The following is a 24,134-nucleotide window of genomic DNA, read 5'->3' as shown; positions in this document are numbered from 1 at the left end:
AACATGATTTAAAGGCCTGTTTACAGAAAGCAAATACTGGCGGAAGAATACAGTAAATAAGGTATTGGCTGGACAGCCTAAATCTAAAACAAATAAAACCAGCAAACAGAAAGCAAGAAAATGTGAGTTACAAACCACAAAGCCAATAGTAAGTAATGAGTGGAATGCATTCCAAGGGAAGCTTTCCGCATGTCCCAAGATGTCATTAGCAAGCCAGAGAGCTGTTCTGTCTGGTAGGCTTCAACCTAAAAACATAAAAAAATTACATGACATGAAATAGAAATAGCATAACTAACCTCAACCATTATAATTTACTACGGGCCTTATTTAGATTCCGGCGAGTGGTAGTACGTCAGTCAGGATGATCGAGGACATTACTTCTGCCACTCGAAAAGACTGCTGGCCTAGCTGTGACCTCTGTACCTTCAAAGGATGTGCTGTCAAGGCGGTTCTCTTGATGGTACAAAAATGGTGATGGACAGCTGGCGGTAGTTTGTTTATTCAAAAACAAACATCAAAAAAGGGTGTTTGTTTTTGAAAAACAGATAAATTGTTACCTCCACCGCACAGGGAGTCTTTTTCCTTGATTTTGAGGGATCATACTTTTTTATCTATCTGTAACTGCCAGGAATTTTCCTGGCAGTGACGGGTAGAAAAACAAGCCATTGCATTGCCATCCCTAAATAAGGTGAGAATCTGATGGCCCCTACTCCATCGGAGTACATACTTTGATGACCCTTACTCCATCTGATTATGTTTTATGACAGTGGAGCCAAAGAGAACTCTGTTATTGTAAACTGTTGGTACACCCGCCTCAGAATTGAGCAGGGCGGACTGAGGGTTTAAGGAAAGCGTACTACTGGTCACATTGAGAATTTGTTTTTGAAAAACAAAAAAATCTTGGTTGAAAGCCATCAAACTGATAGTTGCCTTCCACCAGACAAACATGATAGAGTACCAGACGGACTGTCAGTTTTCCAACAGCATTGCCCTGCATCAGAAAACTTACTCCAACGACTCAAAAAAAACTGGAAGTCACAGACAGAAAAAACCATAATGACCAATGAAACCTAGGGAAATATTTCCTGGGTGTCAGGAGGTCAATATTTATTAGATTTTTTAAAACATACTTTGGGGTGATCATGGTTTGTCTGAAGGTACGGAGATAACCATTGGGCCTGCGGTGATCTCTAAATTTGGAAGGTGGCAGTTCGTCGGAGGGGTGGACGTAATGTCCTTTGCCACTCTGATGGAAGGACTACCGCCAACCAAACTCTAACTCTGGCCCTACATCTATGTCCTCTATTCTTCGAAATCTGTACAAAATCCACCCCCATGATCATCACCATGTACTATGTCCAAATTCCACATGCCTCATGTTGCATGGTCCTTAAAAACTGCAGTAAATCCAAATTATATGCTTCTGACACACTACTTAATCCACAGACTATGCTATGTACATTCATTTTACAAACCCCATTTCCTACTGTCTTCAGACATGGTAATACATCTACAACCACTGTCTTCTGCACAGTGCACAACATTGATTCACCTTATATTCACATTTTACTACATTCACATCCTAATTACCTCAAACACTTTATTAAATCCATGTTCTATGTTCCTTCACAGACTGTATCAAATTACCACCCAGTACTCCTCATTTGACAGCGTATGACACATTGAGGTGCTTTTTTTAAATTCAAGTATTTATTGACTACAAATCCAATTACTCTTTGCTGAATGAATTCTAAGATGTGAGATATTGTCAGATTGATGAAACCTTTTTCTCCTGTGAACAGAGGCTTGGTTAGCAATTGACACGTATTTCTTGTTTTCACATTGATCTATGTGCCAGTTCTGGGCAGACTCTAAAGATAAATGATCGTTGAGTAATACAGTTAAATATTTTTTTTTACATCTGAAACAGAGGCACCACTACATCAGTTCTGTACGTTGTCCCTTACTGAGGGTTAATAATGTTACTAGGTTCTCAGGATGGTAGATTGGTTCTTAAAAAATACATTGTAGTAAGTGTCTATAATGTATTCTCAAAGCTAAGTCAAGCATTCACTTAGCATGAGGTATTCACTATGAATGAGGTGTTCTAGGTCAACATATGGTTCTGTAAGATGTCTATAAGATGTGTACAAACCAAGTCTTGGTTCTGAGAGAAGAGTGCTGGACATTGGGTTCGTTTTTTTTAAAGATGTATAATGGGTGAAGGGCCAATTTGTTAGAGATGTATAAGGCCAGGGGTTAACTCTCAGGGGTGCACAGACCGAGGAGTTGCTTCTGGGTGAGGTACTCTAGTTGTTTATTAAGAAGGTGTGCTTGCCAAAATGTTAGTTCTTTAAGACCTACCTGGTGAGGGTTATTTCATCAAGAGGTACCCAGGTTGGGGTCTGTTTGTCCAAGATAAGTACTGGTTTAAGGCTGCTTCTGAAAGAGGTCTGCAGGGTGACAGATTTATATACGAGGTGTTGTAGGTGTATGTGATTTTCTGGACGTAAGTTACTTCTGTATGAAAATGTGTTTTTTTATGTATCCTGGGAACTTGAGTTGGTGGTGAAAAGGGTACTCTTGGCTAGGACTTCGTTCTGAAAGAGGTATGATGAGTGAAAGGCAGCCTCTTAGATATGGGCTGCAACAAGGGTTGGTTTCTAAGATGTGTGCTGGTGGAGGGTTGGTTGCATAAGATGCATAATAGGTGAAAGGAGAGTTCGGTTAGATGTGTGCAGGAACCAGGGTTTGTTCTGGAAGGGGTGTGCTTGTTGGAAGACTAATGCCGTAAGAAATACAATAGGTTCAGATTCAGTTCTATTATAGAGGAGCTCAGCCCATGCTTGGTTCTACAAGGGTGAAGGATCGTTTTTGTGCAATGGATCAAGGTCTGGTCCTTCAACAGTTCATGAGGTGATGGATGAATCGTTGTTTGTGTGAGTGATTTGCTGAACCATGGGTTAGTTTATTTAAGGAAAGCTGTGCTGGACCGTGCGTTTTGTGCTGCAAGGTGCGTGCAGGGTGTAGAGTTTTTTCACTCAGAGGTGTATTGAATTATGGTTGTTCTGAAAGAATGTTGAGCTTTTTATGTGCTGCCGTGTACCACAGGTCGGTTCTGTTGGTGGTGCACCATAACAATGGTAGGTTCCTTATATGAATCTGTTGAGGCTTAGAGAGTTAAAATTCAGAATTATTAGAATGTCTTTGCATTTAATGTTGTTAAAAGACTTCTCAATGCAGATCTGATTGGTTTGGTTCGGCCAGATTCTCATTGGTTTATCTGCTGAAGAATGACATCCACAGCTTCCGCCAGATTATTCACATAACCATCTGCTGTCACCTCAGGGTGATGCTCATCAGAGGGTCTGAAGAGACAAAATGAACAAAATTGACAATTTGGGGTTAACTCCACAGATTATTAATGACATCACACTATACTCCATAACATTTACCAGTTCAATCTAGGATACATTGTATAAAGTGTGCCCTAGAGCTCCTGTTTCACCTGCTTTGCCAACTTGGCAGGCATTATTTAAATCCACGTAGATGATACAAAAGCTGTAATCAGGCTTACTAGATCAGTTATGGAAGAAATGCAACATTTTAAATATATCTCAACCAGTACTCCGAGGACACCGACTAGGCTACTTGCCCCACCAGTTGCATTGCTTCCTGCATGCTGCACTGCTTTCTTGTCCTTTATGCCTCTGATCACTTTTCCACTTGGTTGATTACAGACCAAGCAGCATGCACAACAGACATCAAATAATAAAAATCGTGACTCTGTCTCATACCCTGTCTCAGTGATATGCTTCCAAATCTGTACTATGATCTTTGATGTGAACATTTTAGGACCCTTAATGGATAGACTAAGTGCTGATGGAGCAAGGTGGAAACAACCTTTTTTGTATACCCCTTGTAAAATTAACTTTCCGTAACAATAATATGTACTAAACGTGTGGTTTTGAAATGAAACAACATAGAATAGAATGCACACACACAAATACACTTGAGATATTAATTTGCATGAAATTACCAAGCATAATTAACTAATTTGTCGTATATTGTGTCATAAAGGATACACATTTGTCGTAATCTAATTGAAAATTGCATGAATGTGCCTTTTTGTCTGTTTATTTGTGGCAAAAATTATGAAGATTGGGAAGTAAATTTATGCATATGTGTTGCTTAAGGCTAGGTAATCACTAACTGGGAGATTATTAGAAGGGGGAGGTAAACAGAAAGGCTTTATTTAGTAAATTTACGTTTATTTGTGTTTGTTTCTGAAATAGTTCCTAAATTGAGGCCTGTGTGACCAAAACAAAAAAGGGAAGCTGCCTGTGATTTCTCGGTGGCGGTCTAAGTACGCATGCGCCAACTGTAACCGCGAGCTGCCTGAGCAGTATGGGTCAAGGACAGCGTGCCCCGCTACATGGAGTACATGCCAAGTTTGTTGAAGTTAGCAAGTTAACTCGTGGGAATGGGACATCGAATAACAATTTAAAGGACACTTCGAAGGAAGTCAAATTTGAGCAATAGCACCACTATTTTACTAGTCATCATGATGTCTTTGCATAAATGGAACAGTAAAGCGATGAGGTGATGCTCATCCTACTCTAAATTGACCAATCACAGACATTCTAGGACATAAGAGTTACGAATGTAGATATATAAGTTACTGAAAAAGGGTATAAAAGAGGACATTTGGCACTTTGAAGAGAGCTTGCTTTTCAACCTAATCTTTGCACCCCGAGATGCTGTCAGTCTGCACAATTTTTCTTATGGCGCAGGGACTTTGAAATTTTTCTGAACTTTAACTTTGAATGGGTGCGAAATCCAATGAGAAGGGAACATCGAGAGAGATAGAGAGGTGTTTCTTTGGGAACTATTTTGTTTTTATGCTGATGTCTGCGTCTCTACATTTAGGTAATATATCTTCAACTAATTTTCCTAAATGTCGTGCTAATAAATGAATGTTTTTTAATGTAACTTTTCTTTCAGGATTATTAATATATAACTGAATCATTCTTTCAAATAGAACGTAGAGATCATGCTAGGAGATTTAATCTCTAAATAAAAAATGTAATAAATGGAGAATTAAGCAGGTCTTGTTGTCCTTTAGTTAACTTTTACTAGCTGATCCATCGAAAATTAATAGTGGGGTGTTTTAAATCTTTATTTCAGAAAAACCATGGTTTAGAATTAAAAACTGCAGGTGTAAATAATGTATACATTTTAAGTTTAGGCACTCCGCTTTAGCACCGCGGCTCTCCTTTTAGACTTCACTTAAACCTCGGAGCAGAATAAATGTGTGAATGAATGGTAAAAGTTATGGGCCCATTTGTGAGAAAATAGTGAATAACTCCGTGGGTTAAGATGATGGTTTATGAAGAATATTTGGAGACGCGCAGCACGAGTAATACTTGGTAGCAGATCATAGGTTGCTATAGGTTGACTAGGATATATGATGTGTAGAGTAGAATATATAGAATTTTGATGTACAGAATTTTTAGACTGTTGAGTTCGTATTACGTTATATGTAGTCTGGAAAAGGCTTCCGGAAAGTGTGGGAAGCTGGTCACTCTGTCTGCAGGCAGAGGAAGTGTGGCAAGTGAAGTCGCATATCACATAGTCTGTTTCAAAGTAGTGACATCGTCGTATGTTACAAGTTTAGGGACCTTTACGTGTAAAAGTGGTGAATGTATAGCGAGGGCAACCTGTGAAATCTTGGGTCTGAGTACAGGGATCATTACGTATTCTGTCTTAAAACTCTACCTGGAGAGAGTAATAAAGTTTAACCTAATAAAGAGAGAAGGGTAAGGTAGAGGGAAGTGCTACTTTATCATCAAAGGTAACAATTCTGTGGTAGGGAAGAGAGGTAAGCGCTGTCTTCTGAAAATACAGAATTCTTGTGTGATTGAAGAACTATCCTTTTGGTTTTAGCGAAACAGACCAATGGAGTTGTTTTATGTAGTTACTAACTGATTTTGCTGTATAAAAGTGTAAATACAGTGTGCCGATAAATTTTGTAAAGGAGGGCTCAGTAGAAGCTGCAGAAGCCGGAGCAGGGCTGACGCCAAAGGTATTGCACTGGGATTGGTCTACGTGACAGAAAAAGGGCTGATTGGTGCATAAGCGAAAGCAGCGAAATAATTGGTTGAGCACTAATGAAACGTATCTTGTTCTAATTGGTGCGATAGTGTGAACCGCGCTGCAATAGGCTGGTGTTACGAAGCAGTTTATGGAAGAGTGAGCGATCTTTTAAAAAGACAGGAGATTAATAACAAAATGGAATTTTATTACGGAATGGAGAAAGAGAAATCTTCATGGTTTCAAAAATTGAAAAATGTGTTCAAAAAGGATACAGTAATTGAAACTAGAGAGGGAAAAGTAATTCCTCCGCCAAAAACGCCTGCATCATACATGATGATAAAATATGGCTACCATACATGTATATGGTTAGAAAATTGGGCAAGGTATACCAAAAATGATGGTGCATTAGCTTTCCTAGAAGAAGGATCTTTCAGTCTTGCGGTGCTAAGAAACTTGAGAGACAAGATGATGAAGCTTGAACCAAGACCCAGACCAACTCAATTTGAAGCTTTAGCTGAGTGGGAAGATGAAATGCATGATTTAGAGCAAGAAAAGTTTGGAGATTACATAGGACCAAGAAATAGAGGTCGTGGATTTTGGAGAGAAATGCATGAGACTAGAATGCGAAGGTGGAGAAATGCTAACATGGGCGATGGAATGAATCCGGTTAGATTGGTAGATGAGGAAAATGAGTGAAAATGTACAGAAAAAAGGAATAATATAGAAACAGGAAAAAAAGGAGTTATGGGGATTGTGGGTCCGAGGATGCATTGTTGGGGGACATCCTAAATAGAAGACCACCGCCATACCAAACAAATTCTATGGGTACAACTCCAAGTGCTCCACAGTTAAAGGATAGACTAGCAGAAACTCTAAAACGATTGTCAAACTTCAGAGATCTCCCTGAGAGAGTAGAAATGAGATATGATTTGGATGTTCCATTAATCGGAACTAGATATTCTGGGGCGCCTAAACAAGGGAATGGAATGGAGAGAATTGGAAATAGAGTAGAACAACAAGTTGAAGCACAACAGAGTACTTCTGAATATATACGTTCAACAAATTAATTAACTGAAAAGATACAGGAACTTACTAAAAATATAGAACCTGTAACTGTTCCAGTAACAATAGGTCCTGTAATACCTGAAAATAAAAGAACCATCTCTAACTATTCCTTTAAATCAGAGTTTACAAAAAGTAAAAGAAAAGGTTTACCCACATTTGTCCGAAATTAAACGTACTAATCAAATGACACCGCCAGATTTGACTTTTAATCAGAGTCTCCTGTATAAATTTCCAACAGGAGCGGAGTCTGGTTCTATAACTCCTGAGAAAAGTGTAGAGAGAATTGATTTAACACAAACTCCTGTAGGGCCAACAGAGCAGGAATTAAGTGATTAGATCAAACCCTTAAAACTGAAAGAAACGGAACTTAAATTGTTTGATGTAGCAAGCCTTAAAGTTGATATGGAGGAACTAATAATTGGAACAATTGGTACAGATAGAATGAAAAATTATCAGGATGATGAGATCACATTCATGTGTAAGAGTATTACGTGGAAAACCAAAAGCATGCATGATCGGTTTGAAAGTTTAACAAGTGAAATGGATGTGGATTTTACAAAATACAAAATATTGCAGAAACCTTATAGAGTGGATTTTACTGATAAGGATATAGAAAACATGAATACAGCATGGAGAATTATTCAAATAAAAGAATTAATTGTGTTATTCAGAAAATGGGGAGACATTGATAAGTGGAAAATGATTTGGACAAAGAAAAGAGAGGAAAGCAGTGACAAATCCACATTAGCGTTTCCAGTAAGAGAAAAGGAAGAAGTGGTAAAAGAATTTCCAATGAGAGAAATACCTGGAGGAGGATCTGTGCATGTACATTGGAGTAGACAATACATTTTATCATTCACAAATGACTTTCCCAGATTGAGAGAAAAGCCATTAGAGTGGTATAAGCAAGTAGATTGATTTGTGAAAGTTTCAAAAGTTTTGTGTGAAGACTTAGATGGGTTATTTGACATAGTAGTACCAGCCGATCTATGGTCAGAATGTAAGATTACGGTGGACTGACCAAAATAAGAATATCCACGAGACAAAGTGACAGGTGCTCCTGGACCTGAAGTAATGCGAAAATATGAGCAAGTGATAGTGTTTCTGAAAAATAAAATTCCACCAAAAGAAACAGATTGGGTAAAAATAGACAGGACAATACAAGAAGTCAAAGAGTCAGTACACACATTTTATGAAAGACTGTTATTAGTGTTTAAACACTATAGTGGATATGAGGAATTGAATGAAAAGGAAATGAGTCATTTTGTATATTGCTTTGTGTTTGGATTGAGACCATAAATAGGCGATATGATTAAGCATAATTTAATGGGATGGCAGTCATGTTCCGTAGATGAAGTCCTGAGATATGCAAAATACTGTAGTGATGAAATTGAAGTAAAACAAAGGAAACTCAAGGAGAAAGCAATGTGGGCACAAGTAAAGGTTGCAGAGCATCAAGTAGCTCAATTAGAAAATAAAACTGCAGAAGGGAACCAAAATAGAGTAAAAGGGAATTTTAGTAAGCCAAAATTAACTGGAAATATAGAAGAATTAAAGAAGAAATATCCATGTCATAATTGCGGTAGGATAGGACATTGGAGGAAAGAGTGTAAGTATCCACCGAAAGTTAATCAGGAAAATACATCATTGAATCCGCAGGTGCAGAATGAGATAATTCAACAACCATCGCCACAGCAACAGGTAGTTAATCCACAGTACTACACAAATAGGAGTCTAGAGGGAAAGACAAACAGAACTAGGACGCCCTCCACTCTGAAAGCTAATGCACAACAATGGTCCTAGTTCTCATGGCAATATTCATTTGCTGGACTGTAAACATTCATGGTCGAAATTCATTACCCACGGGATCTCTTAAGTCTAAAGGAAATCCTAAGATGTTTCAATCTATTGCCCTTTTAAAATAACAACCACTCTGATTAATGCAAACAGGACAGCACAGACAGAAAATGTGTGAGAAAGCGAGATGGCACCTCACGGGCGCACCACCAATGGGGCCCCTGGTTGGTACTCACCAGGACGGCCCTGTTCTCATCATCGGTGCCATCAAGCTAAAATCAAAAAACGTGTCTCGAACCTCAAAATTAAAAAGACAGTGGATGGTGCAGTGGACACAACTTATATGTGACAAAACTAACAACATATAACATTTAACATATAAGTCACTGAGCAACTGGGGCCATAAACTTTATTCTCATTCCCTTCTCTGTTGCAAAACAGTGAACACACATATACTAAAAAAGAAGAGAGTAAATACTGCCTATCGATTCACTCTCTACTTACAGCCGACATGTTTCATTGCCTTGGTTTCTATCAGGCAATTTCTTCAGGGCAATACATTTTAAATGTCACTGCAAGAGACACTGAGGCTTGGGTGCCTGCATGCAGATATGCCTCTCATACCAGTGAAGAAGTAGTGCTAAAAACGGAATCCAGCTCCCTTAGGTGAGCATGGTCCTTACTCCCCGTTTAGAGAGTGTTACGGTGTCAGAGTAGCGGTCGGCGTCCTCTCAACCCTCGAGGGTTGAGAGGACGCCGACCGCTACTCTGACACCGTAACTTTCTCGAAACGGGGAGTAAGGACCATGCTCACCTAAGGGAGCTGGATTCCGTTTTTAGCACTACTTCTTCACTGGTATGAGAGGCATATCTGCATGCAGGCACCCAAGCCTCAGTGTCTCTTGCAGTGACATTTAAAATGTATTGCCCTGAAGAAATTGCCTGATAGAAACCAAGGCAATGAAACATGTCGGCTGTAAGTAGAGAGTGAATCGATAGGCAGTATTTACTCTCTTCGTTTTTAGTATATGTGTGTTCACTGTTTTGCAACAGAGAAGGGAATGAGAATAAAGTTTATGGCCCCAGTTGCTCAGTGACTTATATGTTAAATGTTATATGTTGTTAGTTTTGTCACATATAAGTTGTGTCCACTGCACCATCCACTGTCTTTTTAATTTTGAGGTTCGAGACACGTTTTTTGATTTTAGCTTGATGGCACCGATGATGAGAACAGGGCCGTCCTGGTGAGTACCAACCAGGGGCCCCATTGGTGGTGCGCCCGTGAGGTGCCATCTCGCTTTCTCACACATTTTCTGTCTGTGCTGTCCTGTTTGCATTAATCAGAGTGGTTGTTATTTTAAAAGGGCAATAGATTGAAACATCTTAGGATTTCCTTTAGACTTAAGAGATCCCGTGGGTAATGAATTTCGACCATGAATGTTTACAGTCCAGCAAATGAATATTGCCATGAGAACTAGGACCATTGTTGTGCATTAGTTAATCCACAGTGTCAGGTACCACAACCTCCACTTCCTCACAATGTAAACCCACAGAGATACAGTACAGAGACAGGATTCTGCGCAGGAGATCAGGTAACAAGAAATAATAGAGTGCATGTGAGTCCGCAATATTGGCTGAAAGAAGATGGAAGCGAGTCGGATGACGGTGCCTAAGAGAGGGAGAAGAGTGCGTGGTTGGTGCTACTCTAGAGGTAGATCAGTCTGGTCCATATATGAATGGGAAGGTGAATGATGTAGATGTGGCTTTCCTAGTTGACACAGGTGCTACCAGTTCTACTGTTCAGTAGAAATTCTAAATCTTCCTCTCTCGGGTGAACACATTCAAGTTGTAGGTGTAGCTAATCAGCAGATTAAAACATCCTTAACAAAACCAATTGAAATAGAGATTGGAAATTTCAAAGATATGCATAGATTTGTAGTGTGACAGTCCTGTAAATCTTCTTGGAAGGGATATATTGTGTAAAATGAAATCTGCCATTTAGTGCTCACCAGATGGCATTGAGCTTCAAACTCCAGATGAGGATAGTTTGTATAAAATGACAATAATTGAAGCAGAAAAGAATAGAATAGTATGTTTCCTGTGTTTGATCGAGAGAAAATACCTGACGAATTGAAGGAGGTAGTCAGAGAGCAGGTGTGGGATTTCATAGGAGAATATATTGGTTTGATGAAAAACGTAGATCCTGTGAAAGTTTCTGTGAAAGAAGGAATAAGCAATACAAATATTCCTCACTACAAAATGACAGCTGAAACAATTGAAGGAATGACACCAGTAATAGATAAAATGATTGAGCAAGGGATTTTGAGAGAAATAGAAAGCAGTCCTTGTATTCGCCAATAATGGGATTGAAAAAGCCTAACAGAACGTTCAGAATAGTGCAGGACCTGCGAAAGGTAAAAAGGATAGTTGTTCCATGTTGTCCAATTGTGCCAAACCCAGCAGTAATTCTATATCAAATTCCACATGATGCAGAATGGTATACAGTCATTGATCTATGTAATATGTTCTTCACGGTTCCATTACGCCCTGAAAGCCAACCAATATTTGCGTTCCAAATCAGAGACCGTATTTTGGCATGGTGCGGAATTCCTCAGTGGTATACTGAAAGTCCCTCAATCTTTAATCAATTGTTAAAGAAATCATTAGAAAATGTAAGTCTACCTGGAGAGTCAGTTCTAGTGCAGTACATTGATGATTCGTTACTGGCATCAAAAACAAAAGATGCATGTGTTTCAGACACTGTTACATTGTTAAATCATCTGGCAGATGAAGGACATAAAGTGTCACCATCAAAGTTACAATTTTGTCAGAAAGAAGTACAATATTTGGGCCACAAAATTGCTAAGGGAATCAGACAAGTCATGATACAAGGAATGAAACCTCCAAAAACACAGGAACCGGTGAGAATGTTTCTTGGAATGGTTGGATACTGTCGACAATGGATTAGTGGATTTTCACTAATAGCTAAACCCTTACAGAGATTGACAAAAGCAGATGTAAAAGACCCAATAATACTGAATAAGGCAGAACTGGAAGCTTTTGAGCAGCTAAAAACAAGTCTATGTGAAGCACCAGCATTGGGAATGCCAGATTATGAAAAAGAGTTTGAACTATACTGCAGTGAGAGGGAAGGATGTGCATTGTCAGTTTTAATACATAGGCATGGAAAACTGAGAAAGGCAATTGCATACTTTTCTGCTGTTTTAGATCCCGTTGCAAGGGCGTTGCCGTGATGCTTTAAAGCAGTAGCTGCTACAAGTATGAGTATTGAACAAAGTGAAGGTATAGTGATGGGATTTCCTTTGAGAGTACATGTACCTCATTCGGTGGAGATTCTCCTCACTAGAACCAAGACACAGTACCTTACCAATAATAGAATGACAAAATATAAGAAGACAATTCTAGGTGCAGACAATGTTATAATTTCAAGATGTGTAAATGTGAATCCATCTACAATATTACCTGATGTCATGAATGTGGAAGTAAGAGATGAAGTGGATCACAAAAGTCACAAAAGTCTGGATGTTCTAGAATACAGCACTAAACCAAGGCCTGATATCAAAGATGTACCTTTACCTGAATCTGATTACTTGATGTTTGTTGATGTATCATGTCTGAGGACAAATGAGGATGTACTGAGCGCTGCGTATGCTGTTTGTACAGTAGCAGATGTCTTGGAAGCATCTTGTCTGAAAGGAATCCGTTCAGCTCAAAATGCAGAATTGATTGCTTTGATTCGAGCATGCGAGTTGGGAAAAGAAATAAGGATCACCATAGTGACTGACAGTATGGATTTGGGGTTGCCCATGATTATGGTCAACTGTGGTCTCAAATAGGTTATATGACTTTGGCAGGATCCCCCATTAGAAATGCTGAATTTGTGAAAATGTTAATTGATGCCATTCAATTGCCGGATAAGATAGCTGTTGTAAAATGTGCAGCTCATAAAAAAGGAGATGATAAATAGGTGGATTGAATTGCAAAATACTGTGCCAAAAATCTTGCATCTATTAATCGGGATAGGCAAACTGAACATGTTTCAAGTTCTTTGATGCTAACCACAGTAGTGGAGACATGGCAGGAGGTAAAACAAATGCAGGAAGAAGCTAGTGAAGAAGAAACAGATAACTGGTTAAAGACAGGATGTAGACGAAGAGGATGAAATATGGGTTTACAAAGATGAAAGACCAGTAATGCCTGATAACATGATCTCAAATATGGCCCGAATGAATCATGGTCAAGCCCATATCGGAAGACACACCAATATTCGAATGTTTAGACAGACATGGAACAATCCCAAATTTAGGATGATTGCTGAGAGCTTTTGTCAGAGATGCCTAGTGTGTCAGCAACTGAACCCAAGAAGGGAAACTGTTGTGAGTTTGGGAACCATAGGATGGGAGGGAGGTCCATTCACAAGAATACAGTAAGATTTCATTGAACTTCCACCATGTAACAGACTTAGGTATGTACTTGTGATCATTTGTTTATTCTCATGATGGGTTGAAGCATTCCCCACTAGGAGGAATGATGGAGTGACTGTTGCCAAACTCCTATTAAGTGAGATAATACCACGCTACGGTTTCCCAGTAACTATTGAAACAGATCGTGGAACTCATTTTCACAATGAATTAATGCAAATGATTTGTGAAGCACTGGACGTTCGTCAAAAGTTGCACTGTGCTTACAGACTAGAAGCTTCAGGGGTGGTTGAACAAGTACATGGAACAATAAAAAACAGAATTGCAAAAATGTGTTTGGCCACAGGACTAATATGGCCCGATGCACTGCCACTTGTTCTAATGACCCTGATAAGTACTCCTGACAAAAGAACAGGATTAAGTCCCCATGAGATTTTGATGGGAAGAGTAATGAGACAAGCATTTGTACCAGTTGATAAACTGTTGATCATAAATGATGATATCATACTGTATTACTGCAAAAATCTGTCTGACGTAGCAACTTGTGTGGTCCATCAGGTGGGAAATGAGTCTCAAATGAAAGAGAAACGTGCAGCTCATGATCTAGTCCCTGAAGATTGGGTTCGGATAAAAGTTCACAGGAGAAAAAATGGTTAGTGCCTCACTGGCAAAAACCTCTACAAGTTATTCTGGTTATTGCCACTGCAGTTAAGTGTGCTGGAATCAAAAGGTGGGTGCACGCCAGTCACACTATTCTTGTGCCAGAGCCTGAAAATCTGCAGGAGGAGAGTGAGAGCACCACTGATTCAGGCACTGAGGGTGAACCAGAAAAAGATCCAGATACTGAAGTTTGACCTGTTCATCGACATCTGGAGATTTCAGATACTAGCTCTGCAACCGAAGGAGAAAATTAAATTGTTGAAATACCAAATATTGAAGATCGACCCATAAGTTGAGATTTGGTAGAAACTGAGAGCAGCAAGGACACTCAATTACGTGAAAATAAAACTGGTAATTTGGAAAATAGTGAAGGATAGTCTGAAAACTCTAAAAGCAGGAACCAAAATCTTGAAACTGGTGAAAAGGAATAAACTCACGATGAGGATGAGCTTCCAAGTACCAGCTATGGAGAAGTTCCTAACCGAGTGAAAGAACTGACCAGAGAGAATTTAAATTCCGAAAAAGAATCAGATCCTGTAAAATTCATTATAAATGAAACTATAGAAATATCTGAAACAGGGACAGATGACAGTGATGATGAAACTCAATTGAGGAGTGAATAAAAAGAGTGAGAAAAGGCGATAATTGGCCTAAAGAAATTGATGGACTGAAAATCAAACTGGTTAACAAAGCAAAAGTACAAGAGGATCAAGTAAATGAAATAACAAGTCAAAAGGAGTTGTTGGGAAAGAAAATAGAGGTTGTGCGATGGCCAAAAAGAGTGAGGAGACCAAATTAAAAATACAAATCACCTCAGTGGACCTACATGGTGCTGCCTCCAATAAGAGAAGTAAACAGCAACCAGGAGAACTTGCATTGTCAAGGTGTTGAAAAAGAAAGTGAGCAAACTGTAACACAAAGAAAGGAAAAGGATTTCCAAGTCTAACAGTGAAAAGAAAGGGATATATACAATCCAAACAGAAGCTGTAATTGAACTTGAAGGGAACATTGTAAGTGAAAAAAGGCTAAAAGAGATAATTGAGGGTAAAAAGATTGTGAAAAATTCTGTGTAAATAAAAATGACTACTAATGAAGTGATTAAATCTACATGTTCCATTTTCAGAAAATGGTGTAGAATGTGGTTAATTTGTACTGGAATATTAATGTTAATATGGTCAATTTTTGCTATTATAATTCCTTTTAGACCTGATATTGAAAAACTAAAAGCAAATGAGAGTTTGAAAGATAGAAATGATGATTTGAAAAATGAAAGATTACATGAAATTCATCAAGAGAAGTCGCTCAGCGATTTTTCTAGAAATACTTTTTCAAGACTATTGTCTGAATATGTGAGGACAATGGATGCCAGCGATTGCTATGTCTGTGTAAAGCTGCCAGCATATATCTCCGAAGGTGTAACGTACTACCATTTACCGTTAACATATGGAGTAACCTGTAGTGTAATAAGTTTATTTTATAGAACTGGAAAATTAGAATATTATTATTCTGACTCAGATGATGTATTTGCGAAGTTTAAGATTGTTGCAGAACTAAATGAAATTAAGTCTGCTAAAGATTTTGGAGAATATTTCTTAGAAACACAAGATATGACACATGGGGGCATGGTCTGGCCACGCACGAAGATAGCCGCTTGAATCCGGAGCTCCGCGCTGAGGGGAGTCCCGGACGGTGGCAGGCATTCTTTGAAGAGACGAAAGTGGCTTTTAATTCACTTTCTGGGAGGTGGTAAACATGTAGATTAGACAGAGATGCTTTGTCTCCGGAGACGGTTCCTGCTTCATGTCCAAAATGAGAAGAGTGGAGACAGCGTTATAAAGGATTAACTCATAGACTGCGAAAGCGGCGCTGGAATGCAGTGTCCGAGGGAAACACTGCAGTGTTTTTCATTCCGGACGGACGCATGGCAGATGAAACATTATTCAGGTCTGTGGAGTTCAAGTGAAGTTCATGTTCTGCTAAAATAATCACCTCATGAATCACCGGACCGGCTTCAGCTGAGCTACAGTTAAGCTCTATCGAGTTTGAATCCTGTTTGGAAGACTACCTCGTGAGACTGTTTTAAAGTGTGGAACGTCACACCTTAATGTCAGTAATGTCTTTAACCATTTGTGAGGAAAATGTGTGCTTTATGTGCACAGACCCCAACATTGGTTATCAATGCTTGTATTTCTACGCAGTGAGGAACCTGATATGCTGACAGGAGCTCTTTGAAGGTAGAAACAGCAATGCATTTTATTCTGACAAATGACTACAGCTGGGATGTAATTACATTTGGTGAAGTTCATGTGCTGTTTGTGAAACTGCCCTATGTAGTGTTGAAATGGTTCCAGCTAAATTATAATTAAGATTTTTGGAGCTCCTGTTCTGCTTGGTACATTGTCTCATGAAGCTGTACTGATGCGTTGATTTGTACACAGTTTAATGGAATATGTGATTCAACTTGTTTTGAGGAAAACCTGTGGAATTTATGAACTGACTAAAACATTGTATTCCGAGGCTTATACTTTCACTTTTGTGCAGTAAGAAGCCTAGTATATGGACAGGACTTTCTTGGCAACCTTTAATATAATTTTTACACAGTGGAGAGTCTAAGAATATAATGCTGCCTTTTCTCAATTTTATCAAACACCTGAAGACTAAAGTTAAGGTTTATTTGAGTTCATATATTGAATGAAATACCCCTCATAAAATGTGGGTATTATTCCACTGAGGTAAATAGGTGAACAATTTATAATTTTTCTCTCCTCCTGATACTTTGTCTGTAAGATAGAGTCAGCAATCTGATATTTTGAACTCTATTTGGAACTCTGTTTTGGCAAGACTCACTGACATTGTGACCACTGACGCTACGTAAACAGCATGGTTTGAGCCTGTTTGGCTCACTTTATACACATTTATATCTGTTAGTTGATGTACAGTAAGAACAAACAGAGTTTAACTGCCCTATATCAAAGAAACAACGCAGTTAAATTAACAATGCCTGCTGGTTAAACAAATTGAAAACGTACAAAGCCACTCCTCTTTTCTGAGGCCCTACACCAAGGTCGTCCTAATTCGGATGTTAGAGGTACCACTTCTTCGACGTCAAATCAATCTCATTCTACCGCCTTACCTCCATCTGACTCAACTATGGAGCGTATACTCCAAGAACTCTCTGCTGTAAGTCGCCGTCTGGAGGGCATGGAAATGTCAAAATCAACTTCAACCAACAAAACTAAATCTATTCGAACAAATATTGCTGGATTCCAGAGTTGTATGGACAGTCTCACTGCACGAATAGTAACAGTAGAGAATCGCCATGATGCTATTCCAGATTGAGAGCAGGAACTCCTTTTTCTCAGAAGTAAAATTGTAGATTTGGAAGATAGAAGCCGTCAAGATAATGTCCGCTTCCTTGGATGTCCCGAAAATATTGAAGGGTCAGATGCTAAATCCTTTCCCAGAGAAATTCTTCAAAAAATTACAGGCCTCACTTTCGAACAGCCGTTGGAGATGCAAAGAGCCCATCGTATTGGACCACCCAACACCGGGAAAAATAGTCGGCCATGTCCACTCATTGCCTGCTTCTTACGACATGAACAGGCCCGTCAACTTATTGCTGCAGCTCGGACTCAAGGCCAAAGCATATTTGAAGGTCACGAAATAAGAATAGCTGCAGACTTCTCAAAAGAAACGTCGCAATGCTTTTCTGTCTCTTAGACCACGTCTTTGCCTACTTGACATTAAATATGGCCTTTTCTAACCTGCGCGTTTGCGGTCACCAAAGATGGAAGATTTATTTGACCCAGGAGACCTTTGTTATTTTCTAGACAAAATTTCTCCTCAAAATATGGAGTGTACAGAATTCAATCCAGATCCTATCTCTCATCCTGCACACTCAAAATCTACGAAATCTTCTAGTGAAATCTGACATAATTTAGATAGTTCTCAAAACAAAGGAAGAGGCCTAGACCGACCTGTACGTTCTTTGGGAGATCGAGCGCAGGTCCTTCAAGCAGGAGCCACAGATAAATCTCGTTCCCCTTAAAGTCTGTTTCAGTCGAAAAGGATGTTTCCTGAACTATAACCAATAGATTGTTTTCTTGAATCCACAAAAGAATGGAAATTCATCCATTAAATTTACCGTAGTAAACGCTAAGATGAGTATCAGATGACAGCTTAGATGCTCCATAGACAACGTCTCTCTCCCTAAAACTGGTTTACGCTGACTCTCTCGCTGTGATACACTTTTCATTTTTCACGTCATCAACTAAAAAGGTCTTTGATGTCCAGAGTAACTCAGAATGTTCTTAAAATAGAAGGAGAGACTCGGACAAAAATATTTACTCGTTTAGGGTTCAGTCCTGTTTTAATATTCTATTACTTCATATTAATGCTGTTATGATGTTAGCTCTATATTAATAATTCTCCGATATAATAACTAGTTTAACATCTCTTTTTTCCTTCTTTCATGGTTTGTCTGTCTTTGTCTATTGTTCTAGCTAGATTTATTCACATTCCTTTATTCTTATGCATAGCTTCTTTATGTCATTATATTTCTTTACGTCTCTTCCTCTTTAATTCTTAATAATCCTCTTCAATTTTTCCCTTCTCATTTTCTCTAATACTTTTTAATCTAAATCTTTTACATTTTTTCAGTCTTTTCTCTTATTATGAATTATAATTATTACCTAGATGTTCTTTCTCTTCTAAATCTCCTAAATCTACTGAGTAGGGCGTACCTTGAATTCTGATTTAATATTCTATTATTTCATATTAAAGATGTTATAATGATCTATATTATTAATTCTGTGATATGATAATTAGTTTACCATCTCTCTCTTTCTTCCTTCAGGGTTTGTCTGTCTTTGTAACCTGTTCTTGTTCACATTCATCTATTGTTATTTTATGTACACTTTCTTTCACCATCTTTTGTTATATAGTATATTTGATGACACTAGATTTCCTTACTTCTTTTCCTCTTTGCTCTTTATTACTCATGTTTCTACTTTTTCTTCTCAAATTTCCCTATTACTCTTTTATTGAATCCTTTAAATCTTCTCAGTTCATTCTCCTGTTATAAATTATAAATTATAATTATCATCTGTATGTTCTTTTTATTCTAATTACTTCTATACCTCTTTTGTAATTATTTAATCAATTAATTTGTTGTTAATTGTTTCAATGTTTGATATTCACTTGTTCTGCTATTTACTTATTGTACTTTTTTGAATATTTATGATGTGATAGCTCCTTGACATAGTAATATTTAAATATTATATTTTCATATTTTACATTATAGATAATAGGATTACTGGTATAGTAATATATGACTACCTTTTGACACAAGCAAGTTACCTTATTATTGATTTGTTTTCTCATTTTCAACACTGTATATATATAAGATAATGTTATTCTGATATGTTTCTGGTTAGATGAGTTAACAATTTTTCTAGTGAATATTCTATAATTTTGTTTTTTTGTCTGGTTCACCTTAAATGTCATGCATGTGCCTTATACCTTTCTTTCTCCTACACTGTATTTCCAGGATACATGTTTCCTTTTCTTTCTTCATTTCAACCTCTAAATTCTAAAAGAATATATTGGAATGTGATCCATTATATTTCGTAGATGTCTCCCTTACCACTGATAGTCCTATCGAATGGGGCTTCCCCAGTGCGAGTGGCACACAAGTCTAGACTCGCAGCTAAAAGATCCACTTTATTGACACTGTTAATTCTGCACAGTACAGTACATTCATCTTCTCTTCTTTTTTATATTTTCTCTTTCTTATTTCTTCTTCTTATTGCTTTTTCCTACATATAAATCACAAGTGGTTCTTCTCTATTCTTGGACACCCTTATATCTTATAGGAAAATGTTAATTCTTTAACTCTTTAATTTTCTTATTACTTCTGATTTGGAACCCATCCTCTTCAACTTTTTCCCTAGTTTCTTTTATCCTCCCCTCCCCTCACATCATCTCTGTATACTTTCTTTCTTCTTCTTTTACTTCCATCTCTCACAATAAACTCTACTTCTTTTCTCATCATGTTTCCTACAGTTCCTCTGCTTCTTCCTTCTATTATCTTAATACATTGCATCTATTCTTTATATCATCTCTTTCATTCAAACTAATACCTTTTCATTTTCAACGCTCATATGGCCGTGAATACATCCTCCTCTCCCGACCCTTGCGCATAATTCCATGAAACGTTAATGGCCTTACACATTTTATAAAACGTAAAATAGCTCTCTCCTATCTTAAAACTAAAAGAACTGATGTAGCTCTCTTGCAGGAGACTCATCTAAATGCATTTGAATCTTCTAAGTCGCAACGGGAATGAGTGGGAAACGTCATTCACTGTGGACTGTCTGCGCAGCCTTTCTCGGACAAGAATCAACCAAGAAAATGTGGTGTTGCTATTCTTTTGCACAAATCCCTACCTTTCTCAGTCATCAAAACTTGAACTGATCCTGAGGATAGATACGTCTTTGTTAAATTGAAAATCTTCTGTGTTGGCTCAGTTTATGCCCCAATAGGTGCCAAGCGTTCTTACTTTCTCAACCAAAATCGTCTACTTATTGAAATTGGTGCATCCAGCTATATTATTGGTGGTGACTGGAATTTAGCTTGTGATGCATTTCTAGATAAGACTGGTCCTTTTGACAGATTTAATGCTGCTGACAGAATATTATTGGAGGATATCACGGTGGACCATGGATTAGTAGATCACTGGCGTCTCTGTCACCCTTCAGATCAAGAATATAATGGCCGCCGCCGCTCCGTTCCGGTACCTCCCCTCAGACAGCCCAGAAGGACGTCCGGGGTACCGATGGACAGGTAAGCGCAGGCCGGTTCACAATTTCTAACACGACTCCCATGGAGTTTAATCGGATAGTTTGTGTCAAGTTCAAAGCGAACGCACAAACGAAGGGTCCCAGTGTGTACATGCCCGGTACACGAGTTGCTTCCAGGCAACGAGGTGGCGTTTACAATGGACAGTTGTCATTTTGTGAACGCTGACAATTTGTAAAGCTACCATTCTTGCCATGCCATAACAGCGCATAAATACTGTTTTTACAAGCACGAAATGTAGACTGATTACGGCTAAGTTAATGTCAACCCTCTCCAACAACCACGGCGTCAGCGACGCACTTAGTGCTTTTTGCAACCCGAATTTATGAAGCAGTTTTCGACCGATGGTTACATGTAGCTACTGGTTGAAATAACTTTTTGCGACACTTAGTACAGAGGTGTTGCATACCTTCGAAAAACATTAATAATGTTTCATCAAAAAACATTAATAACATACAAATTAAATTACGATACTTTTTATGCCTTGAGCTGTTCGTATGAACACGCATTTTCGATTTATGAGGTCCTTCCTTTGATACCTTATTTTTCCCCCAATCATAGCGGTGCTCCGTTTTACCTGCGCTGTAGCCAGGTGAGGTGGGGTTACATTCTCCTGCCACATAGGTGAGTGGCCCCGTTCAACTGCAGAAACATGTCGACTCAATATCTATTTTAGTAGTCATTTGTTTATACTACTATTTGCACTGTTTTTATTAACTTGGGAGTGAATAGGTACCCATTAAAAAATATTTTACCCCTTCACTACCCAATTTTATGTGGTTTCACATCAGTCACTTATTATTTTCACTTTTTCAGCACTGCTAGTCAATTGCCACTTGACACCTAGATGCATCACACTAGTACTGGGACATATATGTGAGATTAGGCTGAGTTTTGCCAAATCTACTGAGGGTACAACAATCTTCCTTCATGGTGAAGGATCCCATATGATGTAGGGTGGTACAGGTCGGTAATCTGATGGGAATTTTTTCTCACTGAGTAAGTACCCTAGGTTTGATTTCGCTGTTTTACATCTACAGTTGAGGTCACGTCCTTACAGATATACATAGTCAGTTTGTTGGTTCTCTTTGACCCATTGCTACTTTTTGTTGGTAGCTACTTTGTGGTGACATTACTAGAGAGGATATTGCTACAGTCCTTTCCAAGTTGCCTTATCATAAACCTCCAGGTGAAGACGGTTTTCCTGCAGCATACTACAAGTGGTCTGGAGAGGAAACAATTGACGTTCTTCATTCTGCTTTCCATGAAGCTATCCAGTCTTCTTCTCTTGGTCCTATTGAGAAATGGGAATTAATTGCGGTTATTCCCAAACCAGGCAAGGATCCACCAGTCTGCGGTAGCTATCGACCTATCTCCTAAATAAATGGAGATGTCAAGATATTGGCAAGTATCTTAGCGGCAAGGCTTTGAAAAGTCATCCCCTCTCTGGTACATCATTCGCAGGTTGGTTTTGTCACGGGTCGATCATCCAGAAATCATCCTACAACATTAGCCCATGCATTATGGTGTGCTAGAGATTTGACGGAGGAACGCTGTCGCTGTTTCTCTAGATGCGGAGAAAGCGTTCAACCGCATTGACTGGGTTTCTTTGTTTGCCACTATGAGGCATTTTGGTTTAGGTGAGAAGTTTATCTCCATGGTTCGCTTACTGTATGACAATCCAACACCTCAGGTTAATTGTGGAGGTTTTCTTTCTGATCCTTTTTCAATTCAAAGAGGTACCCATCAAGGTTGCCCATTGTCTCCCCTCTTATTCTTACTAGCGATGGAACCTCTTGCTTCGCTTATTCATCACTCGCCCCGGATTCAGGATATACTGATACCAGGAGGAGTCTCCAAATTATACTTATACGCTGATGATATCCTTCTTATGATTAAAGATCTTCCCCGTTCCTTACCAAATTTGCTTGAAATTATTAAATAGTTCTCTGTGATTTCTGGTTATAAAGTGAACTGGGACAAAAGTGAAGCTCTACCACTCTCTCCTTGTACCACAAAGGCTTCCATTGATGGCTATTCTTTTTGCTGGAAATCATCTCAATTAAAATATCTTGGAATTCTGATCAATCGTGGATTGGAGAGAATGGTTTCAGATAACATCTCTCCTCTCATAGCACAAATAGAAGTTGATTTTGCCAAATGGTCTCTTTTGAGTTTCTCCATGTGGGGAAGAATACAGGCGGTGAGAATGGTTACTTTGCCCCGATTTACTTATGTCTTGGGAATGCTCCCAATTATTATACCTTTAGACACACTTCGTCTCATAGATTCTCGCATTCGATCCTTTGTCTGGGGAAATATGCGACCTCGTTTGTCTGCTGCTAAACTTATAGCACGCCGCTCCCATGGGGGTCTAAGTCTACCATCAATAGAGCACTACTCTCTAGCTTTACACCTTTTACAGCTGTCTTACTTGCACCCAGGTGCAACTGACTCTCCTCAGTGGGTTACAATAGAACGCTCAATACTTGAATGTGAGGATGGTCTTAATTTTTTATACAATGTTCGTAAACCTAGGACCAGTCCTGCACATCCTGTGCTCAATGCCACATATCAAATATGGCACTGTGCACATCATCTACTGCGCATTGCCCATCGTTTACATTCTAAAGCTCCCATCTGGAAGAATGAAAGCATTCGTATTAATGGACGAGCACTTTCTTGGCCTGAATGGAGCTCAAGAGGAATCTTAATCTTAGATCAACTTTTAGTAGGTGGTGAACTGAAATCTTTTAAGATTCTCTGTGAATAATTTGATCTTCCTTTACATCAGGCTTCGAGATATTTACAACTTCAACATTCTCTGAAGAGATGCCTCGGCCTTCCCCCTTGGACACTGCAAACTTCGCTGATTTTGACTTTTCCTTGCACTTGGGGCCCACATAAAGGTGTCATGTCAGGTTTATATAGATCTCTGATTAACCATTTATATTCGCAGCCACTTCTTGCTACTCTCCGTGATAAATGGCAGGAACAGCTTCATATCACCATAGACGAAGATACCTGGCCAGACATATTGGAAGCCCTGGATAAGGACACTTTATCACCGGAAATGGGCCTAGCTAATTTTGGATACAGCAATTAAGCCCTGAGGAGTTGTGGAACACTGTTGGTCCACAACGAAACATGTGTCGGCTGGCTGTTGGTAACCTGTATCAGATGACCAATTAAAAGGGAGAACTTACACTCCGGAAT

The 24,134-nt window shown here is 38.8% G+C and overlaps 1 protein-coding gene across 2 annotated transcripts in view; it reads right to left on the bottom strand.

The window, feature by feature from the left end:
- Positions 1–1,691: 1,691 nt before the first annotated feature.
- LHPP (phospholysine phosphohistidine inorganic pyrophosphate phosphatase) overlaps positions 1,692–24,134 on the bottom strand; it is a 361,561-nt gene continuing 339,118 nt past the window's right edge. For both annotated transcript variants that reach the window (XM_086923003.1, XM_086923004.1), the window contains one exon: positions 1,692–3,368. In XM_086923003.1, the coding sequence (XP_086779129.1) occupies positions 3,272–3,368 (97 nt within the window). In that variant the 3' untranslated portion in view covers positions 1,692–3,271. The remainder of the gene's footprint in view (positions 3,369–24,134) is intronic.

This window comes from Lissotriton vulgaris, chromosome 5, assembly GCF_964263255.1.
Source record: "Lissotriton vulgaris chromosome 5, aLisVul1.2, whole genome shotgun sequence".
NCBI classification, from domain to species: Eukaryota; Metazoa; Chordata; class Amphibia; order Caudata; family Salamandridae; genus Lissotriton; species Lissotriton vulgaris.
Note: the sequence above shows the minus strand (reverse complement) of the source record. Positions and strands in the feature narration are given on the sequence as shown.